General features: G+C 40.1%; 1 protein-coding gene across 10 annotated transcripts in view; it reads right to left on the bottom strand.

Moving 5' to 3' along the window:
• The window catches only part of DYNC2H1 (dynein cytoplasmic 2 heavy chain 1), a 355,486-nt gene that overhangs the window by 32,488 nt on the left and 300,550 nt on the right, over positions 1-22,448 (bottom strand). For all 10 annotated transcript variants that reach the window (XM_047878737.1, XM_047878734.1, XM_047878738.1 and 7 more), the window contains one exon: positions 4,290-4,406. In XM_047878737.1, the coding sequence (XP_047734693.1) occupies positions 4,290-4,406 (117 nt within the window). The remainder of the gene's footprint in view (positions 1-4,289; positions 4,407-22,448) is intronic.

The following is a 22,448-nucleotide window of genomic DNA, read 5'->3' as shown; positions in this document are numbered from 1 at the left end:
ATATCAAGCTTCTTTTCTGACCACAAAGATATGAAACTAGAAATTATAAGAAAAAATTTGAAAAAAATATGGAAAAAAAACTGGAAGCTAAACCACATGCTACTAAACAACCAACAGGTCAATGCAGAAATCTGACAGGAATGGGGGTGCCTGGGGGCTCAGTTGGTTCAATGTCCAACTTTAGCTCAGGTCATGAGTTCACGGTTCATGGGTTCGAGCCCCGCATCCGGCTCTGTGCTGACAACTCAGAGCCTAAAGCCTGCTTCGGATTCTGTGTGCTTCCCCCCACCCCTCCCACTCCTCATGCTCTCAAAAATAAATTAAATAAATAAATAAATAAATAAAATATAAAAGGAATATTATATATATGTAATATATAATATACATGCAATATAATATATAATAATTTTAGATATATAAAAAGGAATAAAAAACTCATGGTGACAAAGGAAAATGAAAAACAACAGTCCAAAAACACTGGCACACAACCAAAGCAGCTGTAAAAGAGGGAAATGTATATTGATGCAAGCCTGCCTCAAGAAATCAGAAAAACCTCAAATAATCTAACCTTACATCTAAAGAACTGTTAAAAACAAAACAACAAAACCCTAAATTAGTAGAAGGAAAAAAAGATGAGAGCAGAAATATATGAAATAAATAGTAAAAAACATGGAAAAGAGCAGTGAAAGCAAGAGTTGGTTCTTTGAAAACATAAACAAGACTGCCATGCCCTTCACCAAATTCACCCAGAGAAGACAGAGAAGACCCGAATACACAAAGTCCAAAGTGAGACCCATGTAACATGTGGCACCTCAGAAACACACAGGATGATATGGCACTACTATGAAAGATTTCATGCCACCAAACTGGACAATCTAGAAGAAATGGAGACACTCCTAGAAACATAAAATCTTCCAAGAATGAATCGAGAAAAAATAGAAAATCTGAACAGACTGAATACTAATAATCAAATTTAATCAGTAATCCCAAACACCCAACAAACAAAAGTGTAGGGCCAGATGGCTTCACAAATAAATTCAACCAAGCATTTAAATTTTTTTTTATGCTTACTTTTAAGAGAGAGAGAGCACAAGCAGGGGAGGTTCAAAGAGAGGGAGACACAGAATCCGAAGCAGGCTCCAAGCTCTGAGCTGTCAGCACAGAGCTCGACCTCATGGACTATGAGATCATGACCTGAGCTGAAGTCGGACGCTCAACCGACTGAGCCACCCAGGTGCCCCATCTACCCAACATTTAGGTAAGACTTAATATCTATACTCCCTAAACTATCCCAAACAATCAAAGAGGAAGGAAAACTTCCAAATTTATTGTACAAAACCCTTATTCTGACATCAAAATCAGACAAAAACACTACCAAAAAAAAAAAAAAAAAAAAAAAGGAAATACAGACCAATAAGCCCAAAGAATATAGAGCAAAAATCCTCAATAAAATATCAGCAAAGGACATTCAACAATAAATTACGAGGATCATTCACCATAATCGAGTGGAATTTATTCTAGGGATATAAGGCTGGTTCGATGACCTGCAGATCATTCAGTGTCATAGACCACATTAACAAAGTTAAGGATAAAAATCACATTATCATCTCAATTGTGCCGAAAAAGCAAAAAAATTTCAAATCCACTAATGATAAAAACTCTCGGCAAAAAGGGTTTAGAGGGAACATACCTCAACATAATAAAGGCCGTGAAGGACAAGCGTAGAGCTAACCATACTCGGTAGTGAAAAACAGGACTTTTCCTTGACGATCAAGGACCAGACAAGAAGTCCACTCCCACCACATGTATTCAAAGTCACACTGGAAGTCTGAGACATAACAGACAACAGAAAGAAAGAAATGGCATCCAAAGAGGTAAAGAACTAAAACTGTCAGTGCTGGCAGATGACATGATGCTGCATGTAGAAAACCCTAAAGACTCCACCGAATACCATTAAAATAAATGAATTCAGTGAAGCTGCAAGATACAAAATCAATATACACAAGCCTGTTGCGTTTCTATGCACTCTTAACAAAAGAGCAGAGAAACTAAGGAAACCATTCCATTTATAGTTGCACCAACACGAAAAAAGCACCAAGAAAACACTTAACCCAGGAGGTGAAATACCAGTAACCTAAAAGTACAGAATTCTGATGAAATAAATGCAAGACAACACAAACCAGTGTTAACATATCCAGATCGAGAAGTGGAAAAATTAATGTTGCTAAAATGTCCACACCATTCAAAGCAATCTGTAGATTCAATGCAATCCCTAGATTCAATGCAATCCCTATCAAAGTACCCACAGCATTTCTCAGAGAACTAGAACAAAGAATCCTTAAATCTGTATGGACCCATAAAAGACCCTAAATAGCCCAAGACATCTTGAGAAAGAAGAACCAAGTTGGAGGTGTCACATTCCCAGATTCCAAGATAACCTACGAAGCTGTGGTGATCAGAATAGTATGGAACTTGCATAAAAGGAGACACACAGATAATAGAAAAGAAAGCCCAGAAACAAACCCAAGCTCATATGGTCAACCCATTAAAAAGAATACACAATTAAAAAACAATAATTGAGGCAATAAAGGGTGCTCGGAAAACTGACCATTACCTGCAGAAGAATGAAACTGGACCGCTTCCTTACGCCACACACAAAAATAAACTTAAAATGGATCAGTGACTTAAATGGGAAACCTGATACCGTATAACTCCTAGAAGCAAACACAGGTAGTAAGCTCGGTGTTATGGGCCATAACCTTTTTCTAGGTATGTCTCCTCAGATGAGGGAACCAAAAGCAAAAATGAAGTATTGGAACTACACCAAAATTAAATGCTTTAATACGGCAAGGAAATCATCAACAAAATGAAAAGGCAACCTACTGAATGAAAGAAGGTATTTGCAATTACATATCTGATAAAGGATTAATACCCAAAATATGTAAAGAACTTATACAAGTCAACTCCCCTGCCAAAAACAAATGCTCTGATTACAAACTAGGCCGAGGACTTGAGTAGACATTTTTCCAAGAAAACATACAGATGAAAAGATGCTCAACATCACTAACATCAAAGAAGCACAGGGACTTACCAGCTTACACCTGCCCTAATGGCTAGTGTCAAAAGACCAGGGATAGCAAGCGCTGCTGAGAATGTGCACAAAAAGGATCCTTTGTGCTCAGCTGGTGGGAATTCAGATGGCAGCCACCGTGGAGAATGTATGGAGGTTACTTAAAAACCTCAAGGTACAAATACCATACCTATTCAGTAATTCCACTACTGCATATTTACCCAAGAAAAACAAAAATGCTCATTTGAAAAGATAAACATACCCCTCTATTTATTGTGGCATAATTTATAATAGCCAAGATGAGGATACAACCTCGGTGTCTCCTGAGAGATGACACGAGTGGACGCAGCAGAGTGTATGAATGGAGAGTGTGTATGTGCAGACACACACAGAGAACAGATAACTCAGTCCTGAAAAAGAATGAGATCTGGCTATTTGTGACAGTATGGATAAACCGAGAGAGTGTTACTCTAAGTGAAGTAAGTCAGAGAAAGGCAAATACCATAGGACTCCATCTCTATGTGGAATCTAAGAAACAAATCAAACAAACCAATAAACAACACGGAAGCAGACCCGTAAACACAGAAGACAATCCAGTGGTGGCCAGAGGGTATGGGGGACGGACAGAATGGGTGGAGCGTTGTGGGAGGTACAGGCTTCCAGCTCTGGGATGAATCAGTCATGGGGACAAAGGGTACAACACAGGGAGTACAGTCGATGGTGTTCTATGCTGTGTGGGGACAGATGGCAGCTACACTCGTGGGGGACACAGCAGAGACCTGTTGAACCCCTGTGCTGCACCCCTGACACTAATGTGACATGGTGTGTCAACTGTACTTCAATTTACAAAAAAGGACTGCTTTCTTCACATGCCTACGCCCAGCATGGTGACCCCGTGTGACCGAAACCAGATGTGTACGAATCTGCCGACACTATTAGCCACCGCATGGCTAACTGTGACCACACACGAACAACACGTGGCAATCCACATGATCACTAAAGGCTTTTTCTTACCAGGATATACGTGATTTAGAAATGAAAAACTATATTGCCATTCTTTCTATAACAAAATAAAGATTTTAAAATGTCCTGTACATTGTAAAAATGATAAACGGCACAATATCTTGACTAGAAATCCGTTGCAGTACAGGTGAGGTCAGAAAGTAAAGAGACAATACACAGACAAGACTACGCCATCACGAAGGCAGAGGCGCCTTACCTGGGGGATCCAGCCCACACAGCAAGGGAGGACGGGCGACACGCTGGGAGAGTCGTGCTGGTTCTCAGCGAGCCGGCTCCCGTCAAAGCTGCAGCCTTCCAGCAGCAAGCCGCCCATCTGCGGGGAAACAACAAGCTGTGAGATCACAGCCGGAAACGTCAGGTCACCGCATTCTAATGACCATGGATGCCAAGTACTATGAAAACAGAGATGAGGGTATTAAATCTGAGAACAAAAACGGGAAGACCCAGACCGGTGTTCACAGTGATCTCGCTGTAGACTGAATTCTCGATTTTAGTGGATACTTCATTATTTATTGAGCAGATCGTTTAGAAAAAAAATACAAACGTCATTAGTTAAAACTGCAGGTATGTGGGCATTAGGTTAATAGAAATATAACGGAAAATGCCAAAAAGTTACTCTTTCTCCAAGAGGGTGAACTAAAAGCATAAAGGAGATTATGTGCTCCCTGCTTGGAATTCTGACGTCATTTTTATTTTTTTTTTTAATTTTTTTTTTTCAACGTTTATTTATTTTTGGGACAGAGAGAGACAGAGCATGAACGGGGGAGGGGCAGAGAGAGAGGGAGACACAGAATCGGAAACAGGCTCCAGGCTCTGAGCCATCAGCCCAGAGCCTGACGCGGGGCTCGAACTCACGGACCGTGAGATCGTGACCTGGCTGAAGTCGGACGCTTAACCGACTGCGCCACCCAGGCGCCCACTGACGTCATTTTTAAAAGAACAGAACGAAAGTCAGAAAGTTGAATGAAAAACACTTTACACATGCCATGCAGAGCTGAGAGAATAAAAAAGAGTTAGGGACACCTGGGTGGCTCAGCCAGTTAATAAGCATCTGACTCTCGATTTTGGCTCTAGTCATGATCTCCCAGTTCGTGGGACCAAGCCCTGTGTCAGGATCTGTGCTGATGGTGTGGAGCCTGCTTGGGATTCTCTCTCTGCTTGTACCAACTTGTGTGCAAGCACTCTCTCTCTCTGTTTCTCTCTCAAAGTAAGTAAACTTAAAAAAAAAAAAAGGTAATCTTTTTATCTAAATTAACCTTTGTGTACATTTAGGAAATTATGAAACTAGAAATATACTTTTTTGGTAATATTTGTTCCATATTTCTTCTTCAAAAGTATTCATTCTTTTAGTTTCTGCACTGTGAATCTACCCTGAGTTTTTTAAAGACATCAAATCTAAAATCAGTATTTTGTATTCAGAGCCACACCTACAGTCTCAGAAAATACAAAACAATCTTACAAGTGTGACAGAGTTTCAACATGTTAAATGAGTGCTCAACCTGCCCTAATGGCTAGTGTCAAATACCATTAAACATGTTTCAACATGTTAAATGAAAGTGCTCTAGAATTTAGAGTCATGACAACACTTTGCGCTGGTGTAGTGTGTATTTTAGGGAGTGGTGGAGGTGTGGGGAGACACTAGCAGACGCCTTGACCAACAGTTTTGAACAGCTAATTTTACAGCACGGTTGCCGTTCCACAGAAAGATGAACGACGTGTTTGCTTGCGCAAGAGCTGTAGTAACGACAGAATTACGGAACGCCTAACTTTAATATTCTCCAACAGCACTGACGTGATGATGTACAGGCTACTTTAAGAGCTGGTAAAGCATGTTGGCCTTGAAAAAATGTTAATTAAAATTGAGAGTACCTGCTAATTTCAGTGCTAGAACCTCTCCAGGTAAGACCTCCACCTAGGTAAGAGGTAAGGCCTCTTCTAAAAATTCCATCAAGTTTCAAGCTCCATTAGTCTGCCTAGAAATTTGTAAACACACGTCCCACTGACGGTGCCACAAGCTGGCTATGTAAGACGAGTATACGGGGATAGAAACTCCTGCTGTTTCTCCCCTCACCAGGAAGGGCTGCTGAGAAACAGGCCTCTCCGGAGCCTACCACTCCCTAGCCTGCGGCTCCTCATGGGCCGCCGACAGACGTCCTTAACTCCCCCAACCCTCCCACATGCCATCAAACTGCCCACGCCCGCCACTTGCAATCAACACCTTCGACATCTTTCCTTTTCTCTCCACACCCGCTCAGATTACCCTGTAATGAAATTTAAAGTCCATCTGTGAAATTCAAAGACCTCCCCATTCCCTAGAATGAAATAATGTAAACATATTAGGGATCGGAATGATATCAACAAATGCTACCCTTGCTTCAAATGCAGTTATTCTTTTTTTTTTTTTTTTTAACGTTTATTTATTTTTAAGACACAGAGAGACAGAGCATGAACGGTGGAGGGGCAGAGACAGAGGGAGACACAACCGGAAGCAGGCTCCAGGCTCTGAGCCATCAGCCCAGAGCCCGACGCGGGGCTCGAACTCACGGACCGCGAGATCGTGACCTGAGCTGAAGTCGGATGCTTAACTGACTGAGCCACCCAGGCGCCCCTCAAATGCAGTTATTCTTTAAAGAAAGGAGTGAAAGAAGCAGGCCCCAAATATTTCCCTTATTACTGAAAAAGACAGCGTGGAGGATCTAATAAGTCTGTGGGCAAGTGGATTCCTAATATTAAAATCAAGAATTCAGCAGGCTTAACAAGAACAGACACAGAGGCCAATGGAACAGAATAGAGAATCCAGAAACGGACCCACAACTATATGTCAACTAATCTTCAACAAAGCAGGAAAGAATATCCAATGGAAAAAAGTCTCTTCAGCAAATGGGGTTGAGAAAACTGGACAGCGACATGTAGAATACTGAACCTGGACCACTTTCTTACACCACACACAAAAATAAACTCAAAATGGATGAAAGACCTCAATGTGAGAGAGTAAACCATCAAAACCCTATAGGAGAACACAGGCAGTAACCTCTTTGACCTCAGCCACAGCAACTTCTTACTCTACACGTCTCAGAGGCAAGGGAAATAAAAGCAAAAATGAACTACTGGAACCTCATCAAAATAAAAGACTTCTGCCCTGCCAAGGAAACAATCAGCAAAACTAAAACGCAACCGACGGAATGGGAGAAGATATTTGCAAATGACATACTGGACACAGGTTAGTATCGAAAATCTATAAAGAACTTATCAAAATCAACACTTGAAAAACAATCCAGTGAAGAAATGGGCACGAGACATGAATAGACACTTCTCCAAAGGAGACATCCAGACGGCCAACAGACACATGAAAAGATGCTCAATGTCACTCATCATCAGGGAAATACAAATGAAACCCACAATGAGATACCACCTCACACCCGTCAGAGTGGCTAACATTAACAACTCAGGAAGCAACAGATGTTGGCAAGGATATGGAGAAAGAGGATCTCTTCTGCATTGCTGGTGGGAATGCAAGCTGGCACAACCACTCTGGAAAACACTGTGGACGTTCCTCAAAAAAATAAAAACAGAATTACCCCATGATCCAGCAATTGTACTACTAGGAATTTATCCAAAGGGATACAGGTGTGCTGTTTTAAAGGGGCACAGGCACCCCAATGTTTAAGCAGCTCTAGCAACAATAACCAAAGTATGGAAAGAGGCCAAATGTCCATCGATGGAGGAATGGATAAAGAAGATGTGTGTATATATATACAATGGAGTATGACTTGGCAATCAAAAGGAATGAAATCTTGCCATTTGCAACAACATGGATGGAAGTAGAGTGCATTATGCTAAGCGAAATTAAGTGAGAGAAAGACAAATATCACGATTTCACTCATGTGGAATTTAAGAAACAAAACAGATGAGGGGCGCCTGGGTGGCTCAGTCAACTAAGCGTCCTACTTCAGCTCAGGTCATGATCTCACAGTTTGTGAGTTTCAGCCCCATGTCAGGCTCTGTGCTGACTGCTCAGAGCCTGGAGCCTGCTTTGGATTTTGTGACTCTCTCTCTCTCTGCCCCTCCCCCACTCACACTCTATCTATGTCTGTCAAAAATGAATAAATGTTAAAGAAAAAGATGAACATAAGGGAAGGGAGCAAAAATAAGATAAAAACAGAGAGGGAGGCAAACCATAAGAGGCTCTTAAATACAAAGAACAAACTGAGGGTTGATGGGGGAGGGCGGGGGGAAAGGGCAAGTGGGGGATGGGCACTGAGGAAGGCACTTGTTGGGAGGAGCAATGGGTGTTGTATGTAAATAATGAATCATGGGAATCTACTCCTGAAGCCAGGAGCACACTCTATGCCCTGTATGTTAGCTAACTTGACAATAAATTATATTCTCTCTCTCTCTCTCTCTCTCTCTCTCTCTCTCTCTCTCTCACACACACACACACACACACACACACACACACACACATGAAAAAAAGAATTCAGGAGGCTTAACTTCTATTTACAAGAGTACTGAGCTAAGGACCCAGCTGCAGAGATGGCCCCCAAGGAGCAGAGCAGAATGTTATACCCAAGAGAAAACCACAAGGAAGACACAGTATGTGATATTCAGTTTGAGTCAGCGACCCAGGGCAGAGAGACTAACTCCTTTCCTGGGAAGGGGAAGAGCGAAAGAGAAGGCAGAGAGAGAATCTAGCTAGGAGTACGAGTATTAGTAAATACTCCTCCACAGGGGAAAAAGCCCAACAGGAATGGGAAATGAGAATTCCCCTCTAATAATACATTTAAAATATTTCAAAAACTTTCTGATACAGATTAAGTACTTAATAGGTATCAGCTACTATTGTTTACTTAACCCAATTAATCTTTTAATTTTAAGAAATTTGGAATTATTTTATACAGATATATCCATTTAGGTGAGACAAAGGCTTGAGAAAAATCTGGATAATTTCCAGTGAAAAAGCTTTTGTCTAGAATATTTAGTTTTGCACAGTATTTTCCACACTTATTCTAGATAACTGAATGTATTCCATCACTTCATTTATGCTGAGTTAGGTGACATGGCAGAGCACGCCTTCTAAATTTAATCAGCACTGTTTCCACTCTTCATCTCCTCCACTAAATGATAAACAGTATTAAGTGCTATTTGTACTTATGTATGAGTGTATACTTCATACTTCATTTTTACTTGTTTTTTTTCTAAAGTTTATTTTGAGAGTGAGTGTGCATGAGTGGGGGAGGGGCAGAGAGACAACATCCTGAGCCTGCACCGCACTGTCAGTGCAGAGACCAATGTGGGGCTCGAAGTCACGAACCTTGAGATCATGACTTGAGGTGAAATTAAGAGTCAGATGCTTAACTGCACCACCCAGGCGCCTCCACACTTCATACTTTCTAATAAAAGTTTGCCAGAAGTCTGTTTTAGCCATTAATGCCTTATTCCTGCAGGACACTCCCTCTTAGAGGCAAAGAAATAATTATCAATTATTATCAAGATCAAACCTTTTTGTTTACACTCAATTTAAACAGCCACATTGTTGAGGCTACCTCCTGACATCTGTGCCAATGTACTATTTGAGCGAAACCCAAATATTAAGTGAAAGGCATCTAAATGTACATTTCTTGTCATTAAATGATTTTCTTTATTCTTGCTTATAAATGCATAGGTTTCAACTTAACAGAAACAGAAAGTTGTTTAACAACAAAGAAAATATTTACATGCAAAAATGTTATTTACACTGGAAACTCCGATTAAAACATCTAAAAAGAGAGAGGCAATTAGAAAAGAGAAATTAAAAAAAAAACACCCCCATACACATTTGATTTGGTTTAGTTTCAAAACCATGTAAGGGTTAGTATAGATCAGGCATAAGTACATCCCAAATACTAACTACCAAGACCCCAATCTACTTTGAGAGGGCTACCTGTGGGTCACCTGGGTGGCTCAGGAAGTTGGGCATCCGACTTTGGCTCAGGGCATGAACTCACAGTTTCTAAGTTCAAGCCCCAGGTCAGGTTCTGTGCTGACAGCTCAGAGCCTGGAGCCTGCTTCGGATTCTGTGTCTCCCTCTCTCTCTGCCCCTCCCCTGCTCGGGCCCTCTCTCTTTCTCTCTCTCAAAAATAAACTTAAAAAAAAAAAAAGGCTACTCATAAGATCTCATTTAACTCTTACCTTCTTTTTTTAAAGTCTATTTATTTATTTTGAGAGAGCAAGAGAGACAGAGAGAGAGAGAAAGAGACAGAGAGTGTGGGAGGGAGGGAGGGAGGGGGAGAGAGAGGGAGAGGGAGAGAGAGAGAGAGAGAGAGAGAGAGAGAGAGAGAGAGAATCCCAAGCAGTCTCCACACTGTCAGCACAGAGCCTGATGTGGGGCTTGAACTCACGCAACATGAGATCACGATCTGAGCTGAAACAAGAGCTGGACACTCAACCAACTGAGCCACCCATGCACCCCTAACTCTTAGCTTCTCACCTCAAAAGGAGTTGCTAACAGTTCACTAAAAACAGAATTAAAACTATTAATTTGTTTCATATGTGATGCTGAATTTCTTGAATACTTCTGATTTGAACTTAAATTTATCTTGGACTTAATGGCAAATTTGATATTAAAACAGATTTTATTTTGATAAGTTATTATATGGATTTACTTGCCAGAATGCTCCCCTTTTAAAAATAAAAGTATTCAGGGTGTCTGGGTGGCCCGGTCAGTTATGTGGCCGACTCTTGATTTTGGCTCAGGTCATGATCTCAACGTTTCTGAGTCTGAGCCCCACATCAGGCTCTGTGCTCACAGCATGGAGTCTGCTTGGGATTCTCTCTCTCTCTCTCTCTCTCTCTCTCTCTCTCTCTCTCTCACTCTCCTTTTCTCTCTCTTAAAAATAAATGTTAAAAAAATCTTTACTAAAATATTTCAAACACACAGAAAAACATTTTTTTTTTAAATTTTTTTTTCAACGTTTATTTATTTTTTTTGGGACAGAGAGAGACAGAGCATGAACGGGGGAGGGGCAGAGAGAGAGGGAGACAGAATCGGAAACAGGCTCCAGGCTCCGAGCCATCAGCCCAGAGCCTGACGCGGGGCTCGAACTCAGGGACCGCGAGATCGTGACCTGGCTGAAGTCGGACACTTAACCGACTGCGCCACCCAGGCGCCCCAACATTTTTAAATGTGCATGTTCCTATGACTCGGTGTTATTGGACATTAACATACTGCCATGGTTGTCCCATATTTCTAAGCACGTAAACTGAAATAGACATGGTTGAAATCCTGTCTACATACTTTGCCTTTCCTGTTCTTCTTTGCCCTTACATGACCTCATCATTATCTGGAATTTAGCTCTACATCATTGTTAAATATACATGTAGCCATAAGAAATAAATGGTAGTTCCTCACGTTTGCAACCTGTATGTTATACAGAATTTGCAACCTGCTCTTTTTGTTCATCCCTGGTCTAGGTGCATTCATTTTGTTCTTTCACTTTTAACAGCTGCAGAATATCTGCTGTGTCAACATTCAACAAATGATTCATTCCTTTGCTGATGAACATCTAAGTCGCTGCTAATTGTTTACTAGTAAACACTCCAATAAACATGATGGTACATATCTCCTTAACCACATCTGCATAAATCTGACCGCACGCAATAAAGTTGCTAAGGTGAAGTGTATGGTCATTCTCAATTTTTCGTAATATTGTCAAACCGTTTCCCCAAAATCATGCTAATCACCTATGGTTAACTTATCCTGCTTAAGATTTATACTGTGCCACACCCTTGCCAATACTTGGTCTGTTGACATTTATGAATTTTGCCAATATACTAGATTTAATTTCATTTCCTGATTACCAGTGGAAACGAGTACTTTACGTTTATTCGCCATATCTTCTTGATCTTCATGTAAGCTGCCTACTGAAATCCTTTGCCTACTTTCTCTCTTCCCCACCAAGAGTTGTACTTTTTTTTAACTCATTTGGGGAGAGAAGTCACCTCTCTCCCATGGAGGCACCAAGGCCATAACTACATAAAACACTACTCTGAAAGTAAAGACCAGCAGACGTGCTCGTCCGAGGCTCAAGATACATAGAAAAAGCCACGTGGAGAAGAGCAGGAAGCAAACCCTGGTGTCGTGGCCGCAGGCAGGTGGGAAGCCGTGGGCATAGAGCTCCTCTTGGACAGCAAGGGGATCAAGCCCGTATCAGGCACCACCCCCCAGGGGCCTATACTGGAAAGATGAGGCCTCAAAATGTCTGGCTTTGAAAATCAGTGGGGCTTAATTCTGGGAGAGCCAGAGGTGGTGGGAAAGAAAGACTCCATTCTTAAAGGGCCAGCATACACTGTGAGCCGAGACCCAGTGCAGAAGTGGAGGCTGGAGAAGTGTGTGGCGTGTATGTCCAGGAGATTTACTGAGTAATTGTAAGGCACGTGTTGGAGGGTCATGAATCGGTGGGAACTTTCTCCAGGAACAGAAGCACTCACGAGGGCCATTTTACCTGCTCCCCATCAGCCAGGTTGGCCCAATGCTAGCAGAAAGCAGCTGTGACACTTCCATATACCTTGGTGGCTCTGCTTGCCTCAGCCCGGCTCTCCCTGGCAGACCAGCCCTCGCAGGGACGCCTCTCAAGTTGCTGCCACCTGCTAGACCCAGGTGGGCGGTCTCAGCATCCCCCCAAGACCCTGCTGCCCTGCCACACTTGGTGTCAACCCGGGCCAGGACCAGAGCCCTCTGAAGGCGACTTCCTCCAGACGTGGCGGGGAGAGGGACCCAGCCCCACCCAACATCGCTCCTCCCGCAGTGCATACGGACCCCTCAACAGCTATACTAGAGGCGACCCTGCCACCAGGGTGCCTGGAGTAGTCAGAGCCACACACTGCAGCCAGAGGGCGGGAGGCTGGCCCTCCTCTTTGGCACAACTGCCAAGTCCTAGCAGGTGGGCACACGCAACCCACATGACAGATACTCCCAGAGTATCCGATCTGGTGACAAAGGGATGGTGCTTCCGAGCCACACAGGATGCTTTCTACGTAAGGCCACTGCCATCGAGACTGGGACACATAAGTGACCGACATAATACAAAGAAACAAAAACAGAGAGACAAAATGAGGAGACAAAGAAATATGTTCCAAAAGAAAGAGTGACAAAACCACAGAATAAGAACAAAATGAAACAGAGATGAGAAATCCACCTGATGAAGAGTTCAAAGTAAGGGTGATAAAGATACCTACTGTACTTGAGAGAAGAGTGGAGGAATTCAGTGAAAACTTCAAAGAGAGAGAAAATATAAAAAAAGAACCAGTGAGAACTAAAGAATACAATCATGAAATAAAAAATACACTAATGTAAATCAACAGCAGAACAGAGGATATAGAATGGGTGAACAACCTGGAAGACAGGTTGGTGGAAGTCAAGCTAAACAGAAACAAGAAAAAAACTACCAAAAATATGGAGAGTAGATTAGGACCTCTGAGACAACATCAAGCACACTAACGTTCACGATATAGTGTTCCAGAAGAAGAGAGAGAGAGGAGACAGAAAATTTATTTGAAGAAATAATAGTTGAAAACTTCCCTAACCTGGGGAAAAAGACATCCAGGTTCACAGAGCTCAGGAGGCCCAAATTAGACGAACCCAAGAAGGTCCACGCCAAGATATACTAGAATTCACACGTCAAAAATTAAACATGAGACAACCTGAAAAGCAGGAGAGAAAGGCAACTATTTCCATACCAGGGAAACCCCATAAGGCTATCAGCGGATTTTTCAGCAGAAACTTTGTAGGCCAGTAAACAGTAACATGATTTATTCAAAATGCTGGGAAAAAGAAAAAGAAAATCTACAACCAAGAATAAATAAGAATAAATGGCAAAGGAATCATTCAGAATGGAAGGATACATAAAGAGTTTTGCAGACAAAGTTAAAGTTTGTCACCAGAGTTTGTCACCACTAAACAGCCGTATAAGAATTGTTAAAGGGACTTCTTTCAAAGAAGAAGGCCAAAAACTAGAAGAAAATGATAGAAGGAGAATTCCACTGGAAAATTCAAACATATAGTAAAGGAAGTAGATCACTCATAAAGCTAGTGTGAAGGTTAAAAAACAAAAGTAGTAAAATAAATCATATCTACAAAAATTAGTGCCAGGACACACAAAATAAGAAGATAAGACATTATATCATTATATCATTATATATATATATCATTATCATTATATCACATATATATATCATATATATATATATATATATATCATATATATATATATAAGGGGAGGAGTAAACATGTAGTGTTTTGAGAATGTGTTTGAACTTAACTGATAATCAACTTAATATAGACTACCACAAACATAGAATGTTATAGAAGAACCTCACATGGCAACCACAAATGAAGCACTTTTAACAGATACACAAGAAAAGAAAGAAAGAAAAGCATAACACTACAGGAAAGTCATCAACCAAAAGAAAGCAAGAAGGAACTAACTAATCATAAAACAATTAACAAAATGATAATAGTATGTACCTATAAATAATTCCATGTAAGTGGACTAAATGGTCCAATCAAAAGACACTGGATGACTGGAGGGATAAACCCCTTACTCCCGAACCCAGAGCTATCTATAATCTGTATGGTACCTACAAGAAACTAACTTCAGATCTAAAGACACATACAGACTAAAAGTCAAGGTATGGGAAAAGATATTCCATGGAAATGAAATGAAAAAAAAAAAAACCTAGCAAAATTTATATCAGACAAAATAGGCTTTATGTAAGAAGAGAAAAAGAGGGGCACTAAATGAAGAAAGGATCAATCCAACATAACAATTGTAAATATCTATGCACCCATCATAGTAGCACATAAATATATAAAACAAGTATTAACAGACAAAAAGAGAAACTGACAGTAATAATAGTAGGGAATTTTAGCAGCCATCCCATTTACATCCATGGGTAGATCATAAGACAGAAAATCAGTAAGAAAACAGTGGCTTCAAACCACACATTGGATCAAATGGATTTAACACATATATAGGAACATTACGTCCAAAAACAGAATACACATTCTTTTCAAGTGCACATGGATCATTCTCCAGGACAAATCACATGTTAGACCATAAAACAAGCCACAGTGAATTTAATAAGATTGAGTCATATCAAGTATCTTCTCTAACCAAAATAGTTTGAAACTAGAAATCAACCACAAGAATAAAACTAAAAAAGAAAAGAAACACACACACACAAAACCAAAATACAACAACAACAACAACAACAACAACAACAAAACAACCCACATACACAAGGAGGCTACAAAGAACAAATTAAAAAACGATGTACAGACAAATGAAAATGGGAACACAATGCTTCAAAATCTTTGGGATATAGCAAAAATAGTTCTAAGAGTTAAATTTATAGTAATACAGGTGTATATCAAGAAATGAGAAAATGCACATAAATTATTTAAACCTATGATTAAAAAAATTAAAAAGAACGGGGCATCTGGGTGGCTCAGTCAGTTAAGTGTCTGACTCTTGATTGCAGCTCAGGTTATAATCTCATGGTTTATGAGTTTGACACCCTAATCAGGCTCCATGCTCACAGTGCAGAGACTGCTTGTGAATCTCTTTCCCCCTTTCAATGCCTCTCCCCCAATAGTGCTGTCTCTGTCTGTCTGTCTCTCTCTCTCTCTCTCTCTCTCCAAATAAAATAAAATAAACTTTAAAAAAGCTTAAAAAGGAACAAAGCCCAGAGTTAGAAGTAATGACATAATAAATAAAGGTGAGAGAGAAAACTGAAATAGAAAGCAAACAAACAAAAAACCCACAAAAACAAAACAAAACCCAAAAAACCAAACCACAATAGAAAAGACTAAACTAAGAGCTGGTTCTTTGAAAAAGATCAACAAAACCCATTAACCTATAGCCGGACTCCGGACTTTTTTTTTCTTAAAAAAAAAGAGAAGGCCCAAGCAAAATTAGAAATTAAAGAAAAATTGGGGTGGCTTAGTAGGTTTAGCATCCAACTTCAACTCTAATAATGGTCTCACAGTTCGTGAGTTCTAGCCTTGCGTCGGGCTCTGTACTGACAGGTCAGAGCCTGGAGCCTGCTTCAGATTCTGTGTCTCCCTTTCTTTCTGTTCCTCCTATACTCATACTCTGTCTCTCTCTTTCTCTCAAAAATGAATAAATGTTAAGAAGAAAAAAAAAATTAAACAGAAATAAAAAGAAAAAAGAAATTAAGGAAGAATTAAAACAAAAATGAGGGAAATACAAAGAATTATCATTTTACTATGAAAAATTATACAGCAATAAACTGAAAAATCTAGAAAAAAATGGTAATTATTACAAACATAAAATCTTCCAAGACGGAAAAAAGAGGAAATCTGACCAGATGAATTGCTAGTAACAAAACCGAATTGGTAACCAAAAAATCTCCCAATTAACAGAAGTCCAGGACCAGACATCTTCACAGGTGAATTCTACCAAATATATAAAGAAAAGTTAATATCTATCCTCTCAAATTACTCCAAAAGATAGGAAATGAAGGAAAACTTCTAAATTCATTCTATGAGGCTAGTATTACTATGATACCAAAACCAGATAGAGACATTACAAAGACATAAGAAAAAGAATAAAGAATATTACAGGCCAACATTCCTGATGAACATAGATGCACAATTCCTCAACAAAACATTAGCAAACTGAATTGAAAAGACCATTCACCATGATCAAGTGGGATTCAACTCAGGGACCATGAAACCATAGAACCATGAAATCATCTCAACAGATGCAGAAAAAACATTTGACGAAGTAAAACATCCATTCCTGATAAAAACCCTCAACAAAGGGTTTAGGGGGAATATATCTCAACATAATACAGTCCAAATATGACAAAACCACAGCTAACATCATACTCAATCATGGAAAATGGAGAGCTTTTCCTCTAAGATCAGGAATAAGACAACAAAGTCTGCTCTTGCTTTTATTCAACATAGCATTGTAAGTGCTTGCCACAGCAATCAGCCAAGAAAAACAAACAAAAGGCATCCAAATTGGTTTAAAAAAAAAAAAAGTTAAACTGTCACTATTTGGAAACAACATGACACTATACACAGAAAGCCCTAAAGTCGGCACCAAAAAAAAAATTAATAATAAAAATTTACAATAAATAAATGAATTTGGTGAGCTTGTAGAATATAAAATTATTCAGAAACTTGTTGCACTTCTATCCAATAATAATGAACTACCAGGAAAAAGAAAATAAGAAAACAATCCCATTTACAACTGTATCAAGAATAAAATTCCTAGGAAAAAAATGTAGCCAAGAGGGTGAAAGACTTGTATTCTGAAAATTATGATGATAATGAAAAAAACCGAATGTACCACAAACAACTGGAAAGATATTCCATGTTCATGGATTCCAGGAATATTTTAAAATGTCCATATTACCTAAAAAAAAAATCTACAGAATGCACACAATCCCTATCAAATTACCGATCGTCTTTTTCACAAAATCAGAACAAAGAATCTTAAAATCTGTATGGATCCACAAAAGACCCTAAATGGGTTGAGAAAGAACGAAGTTGGAGGTATCACAATCCCAGATTCCAAGATACACTACAAAGCTGTAGTTATCAGAACAGTATGGTACTGGCCCAAAAACAGACACACAAAACAATGGAACAGAATACAGAGTCCGGAAGGAAGCTCATTCTCTGGTAGTCAATTAATCCATGACAAAGGAGGTAATAATATACAAAGGCAGGGTGGGGAGAGTCCCTTTAGTAATGGTGGTAGGAAAACTAGACAGCTACATGCAAAAGAATAAAACCGGACCACTTTCTTATAAGCCCTACAGAAAAATAAACTCAGAGTGAGTTAAAGACCTAAAAGTAAGACCTGAAACCATAAATCTCCTGAAAGAAAACATAGGCAGCAAATTTTTGGACATTGCCCTTAGCATCATTTTTCTGGATCTGTCTCCTCAAACTAGGGAAACAAAAGCAAAAGTATACTATTGAGACATCAAGCTAAAATACTTTTCCACAGTGAAGGAAACTATCAACAAAATGAAAAGGCAATGTACCAAATGGGAAAAAATATTTGCAAATGATATTTCCAATAAGGGGATAATACTCAGAGTATATAAAGAACTTACAGAACTCAACACCAACACACACACACACACACACACACACACACACACCCCAAAGAATCTGCCTAAAAAATGCATAGAGGACCTGAAGAGACATTTCTTTAAAGAAGACATACAGATAGCCAATAAACAAATGAAGGAGGCTCTACATCACCAATCATCAAGAAAATGCCAGTCAAAACCACAATGAGATATCACCTCATCCAAGTCAGAATGGATAATGATAATAAAAAGTCATGAAATCATACATGTCAGTGAGCATGTGGAGGAAAGGGATCCCTTGTACACTGTTGGTGGGAATGCAAATGTTCCATCCACGATCAAAAACAGTATCAAGATTCCTCAAAATATGAGAACTAGAAATACCATACAATCCAATTACTCCTCTACTGCGTATTTACTCCCCCAAAACAAAAACGCTAATCCAAAAAGGTATAGGCACCTCTACATATATTGCAGCATTATTTCCATGAGACAAGATATGGAAGCAATATAAATGTCCATCGATAGAAGAATGGAGAAAGATGTGGTGTGTATACACACACTGGAGTATTACTGAGCCATTAAATGTAACGAAATCTTGCCATTTGCGACAACATGGGTGGACCTAGAGAGTAGTAAGTATGTTAAGTGAGATAAGGCAGACAGAGAAAGGGAAATACCATATGAGTATACTTACAGGTGGACCCTAAAACACAAAACACACGAAAAAACAAACAATAACAGAAACAGACACATAAATACAGATTACAAACTGGTGGTTGTCAGAGGGTAGGGGTGGGAGGATGGGTGAAACAGGTGAAGGGACTAAGAGGTACAAACTTCCAGTTATAAAATAAGTCATGGGGATGAAAAGGACAGCAGAGAGTATATAGTCAGTGAAGACTGCACTTTGTGTGGTGACAGATGGCAACGAGACTTACTGTGGCAAGCATTTAGTGTTGTATAATTGTCAAAACACTATGACATATACTAGCAACTAATATACTGTACGTCAACTATCTTCAAATGAAAAAAAAAACTTAAAAAGTAAAGTCCTAAATCTTGAAAACTTTCAATAATCAGATTAATTGTACTATTCTCCTTCTTTGATTTATTTCATTTGTTCGAAATGTTTACTAAAAGAAAATATTAAAAATTATTAGGAAAACATTGAAGACCAGAAGAATTTTTAAATTTTCTCTAGGAAATTACCTTCCCTGTCTAGAGCTAATATCCAATTGTTAGCCATACCACATGGGGCTACTGAGCACTTGAAACATTCCTAGTCTGAAATGAGAGGCGCTATAAAAATACAGAATATTTACTGGATTTCAAGGACTTTGTACAAAGAAAGGACCAACTGCTCAAAAGGGTAATTTGTACCATTCACAATTTAAATATATTTATTATATGTTAAGGAAACAATATCACATACCTATATTAGGTTTAATAAAATAAAGTATTAAAATTAATTTCATCTTGTTTTAATATAACTATTAGAAAATATAAAGTTAAAAAAAGGAAATAGAAAATCATACACACACACACACACACACACACACACACACACACACACACATACATGGCTGGGGGGATACAGCTGAGGGAAGGAAAACACAGCTGTAGTGCAGAAAGAAGCATGAACAGGCTCCTAACAAGGTTGAAAGCTGGGGTTGGATAGACCAGGAGATGAAACTTAGTGCAGAATATCCCAGCCCACAGATTTTGTCGGCATGGTATCAGTTAAAGTTCTCAAGTTTCATAGAACAGAGCCTTATGAACAGGGTATTTGGGCCAGTCCTAACTCACTATATTCAGTCAGCATGAGAAAACAGCATTAAGTTGGCAAAGCAAGTTAAGCAGTACAGTCAACTAAGAGTGACAAATCCTTTAAACTGGTGGAAATATTTAAGACATTCAAAGCCATTAATACTATGAGAATATCAAACCAATTTAAAACTTCTGGCTGCTTCCATCACTTAAGGAAAACCATTTTTGTGGAGCTAGCTTCATTTATTTATTTATTTTTAATGTTTATTTCTGAAAGAGAGAGACAAAGCACAAGCAGGGAAGGGCCAAGAGACAGGGAGACACAGAATCTGAAGCAGGCCCCAGGCTTGGAACTGTAGCACAGAGCCCGATGTGGGGCTCAAACTCACAAACTGCAAGATCATGACCTGAGCCAAAGTTGGGACACCCAACTGGCTGAGCCCCTCAGACGCCCCTGTGGAGTTGGTTTAGACGACCTTATTAGTTTGCACACACAAAATCGTGCACACACCCATACTCAGCACTGTGTTACCTTACACTCCCCCGTGTTTGGAAGAACAGTGTCCACTTGATAATAAGATGACCATCTAGGCATGGTTACATTAAGTGCTATTTGAAAAATGAAAACTATCTTAAATACATGCCTTAATCTGAATAGTTTAAGCACTCGTTTGGTTGTTTCTGTTTTGTTTTTGTTTTTGTTTTTGTTTTTGTTTTTGTGGTAGATTTTCCATTGCTGGGCCAATCGAGTACAACCACCGCTCACACTCACTTGGGGAGGATGTGTCTAAGCTCCTAACCCCAATTCTGGCGAACAGGTCTCCTCGGGACACCTTAGCACCCAAATGTCTCATTCCTTCCTTCTTTTCACTTCTATTTCTCCATAAGCTCCACGAAGGAGGGGATCGGTACCTGGGCGGCCCCCGCCCAGCAGGAAGCAGCTGAAGTCAAGTGGCAGCCCTGCGTGGCTCCCTGCCTCCACCGGGTCCCAAAGCAACAGGAGCTCTCAAACACAATTCAGATCCAAAGTTCTCCAAGTGAACTAATCCCCTTAAAAATACGATTTAAAAACCCTCCTGTTTTCAGAGATCCTCAAAATAAATGTTTCAAGGAAGTTATTATTTAAATCCATTGATAAATGAGACAACAAGGACTCAGATTACTCCATTAAAATTGCTTAAAGGCACACGACTCTTTTTGGAAAACTAAGATTACAATCTTGTTTCACTAACTATCAGCCTTTTCCCCCCAACCTACAAGGCATAATGTAGAAGCCTGGTGCTTTCTGGTTATAGAATATTTTATTCCCATTTTTTAAGAACAGAAGCAACACAGTTATGGAAATATTAACATGCTCTGACTCAGAGTATAACTCATTTCCTTGCTTTTATACCGCTGTATATCTGAACAGTGATGTCACACACTATATGTGTGGCTCACAGCTGCCAGAGACCATGCAACCTGGTCCAGTGAGTGGCTCCTGGATTCTACGTGTTCCCCTGCCCACCCCCCCCCCCCCACTTTCCTTAACAGCCAGGCAAAGGTGTATGACCACCAGCAACACAGGCTAGGGGCGAAGGTTCAAATAAAATGCAATGGTAGGAAAGAAAACCCTTCTAATTTCCTCAGCTTAAAGGGAGAATTTTATAGCAATCTGTGGAGAGTCAGAGGAGAAGGGTCTAGCTTATCGTGAGCGATCAGAGTTCTGGCACGGGTACAACAGCCTTCCAGCTGTGGCTACACCTCCTGCAGCCCAGCCACTCGTCCCTGCGCCCCCAACCACCGGTTCCACAGGGCTTAACTGTGGACCCTTTAGGCCACGGCAACAGCTTCACGTATTTGGGCTACAACAAAACCAGAAAACATCACTACTCTCGTGGGACTATGGTCCAGTGGAGTCAGACAGACAGCAGATAACAAACATAATAAATAAATTCTATGGTATGTTATCAAGTAGTAGTGAGATGAAAAGAAAACTGCTAAATTGGGAACCACAACAATGAAAACAGGACCTACAAAAAGCCAGTGGCCTAAGGTTGACTAAGTCCAAGAACTGTAGTCTTGGGTTTATTTAAAAACTCAATCGGGGGCACCTGGGTGGCACAGTCGGTTAAGCGTCTGACTCTTGGTTTCAGCTCAGGTCATGATCTCATGGTTTGTGAGTACAAGCCCTGCATCGGGCTCTGTGATGACAGCATGGAGCCTGCCTGGGACTGACTGACTCTCTCTCTCTCTGCCTTTCACTGCACTCTCTCTCTCAAAATAAATAAATAAACTTTTTAAAAATGAAGAGAAAAAAAAGAAAAACTGAATTACATGTGCTGCACTAGGACAGATCCTGGGGACTTACAGTGGGAAGCGCTGGTTTGTCCTAAGGCAGGACCAGGGGGGATGCGTATCCTAAGGGTGGATGGAGGGGGGGAAACACGTGTCCTAAGGTGGGACTGGGGGTGGGGGTGGGGAACACGTGTCC

Source organism: Prionailurus viverrinus, chromosome D1, assembly GCF_022837055.1.
Source record: "Prionailurus viverrinus isolate Anna chromosome D1, UM_Priviv_1.0, whole genome shotgun sequence".
Taxonomy (NCBI): domain Eukaryota; kingdom Metazoa; phylum Chordata; class Mammalia; order Carnivora; family Felidae; genus Prionailurus; species Prionailurus viverrinus.
Note: the sequence above shows the minus strand (reverse complement) of the source record. Positions and strands in the feature narration are given on the sequence as shown.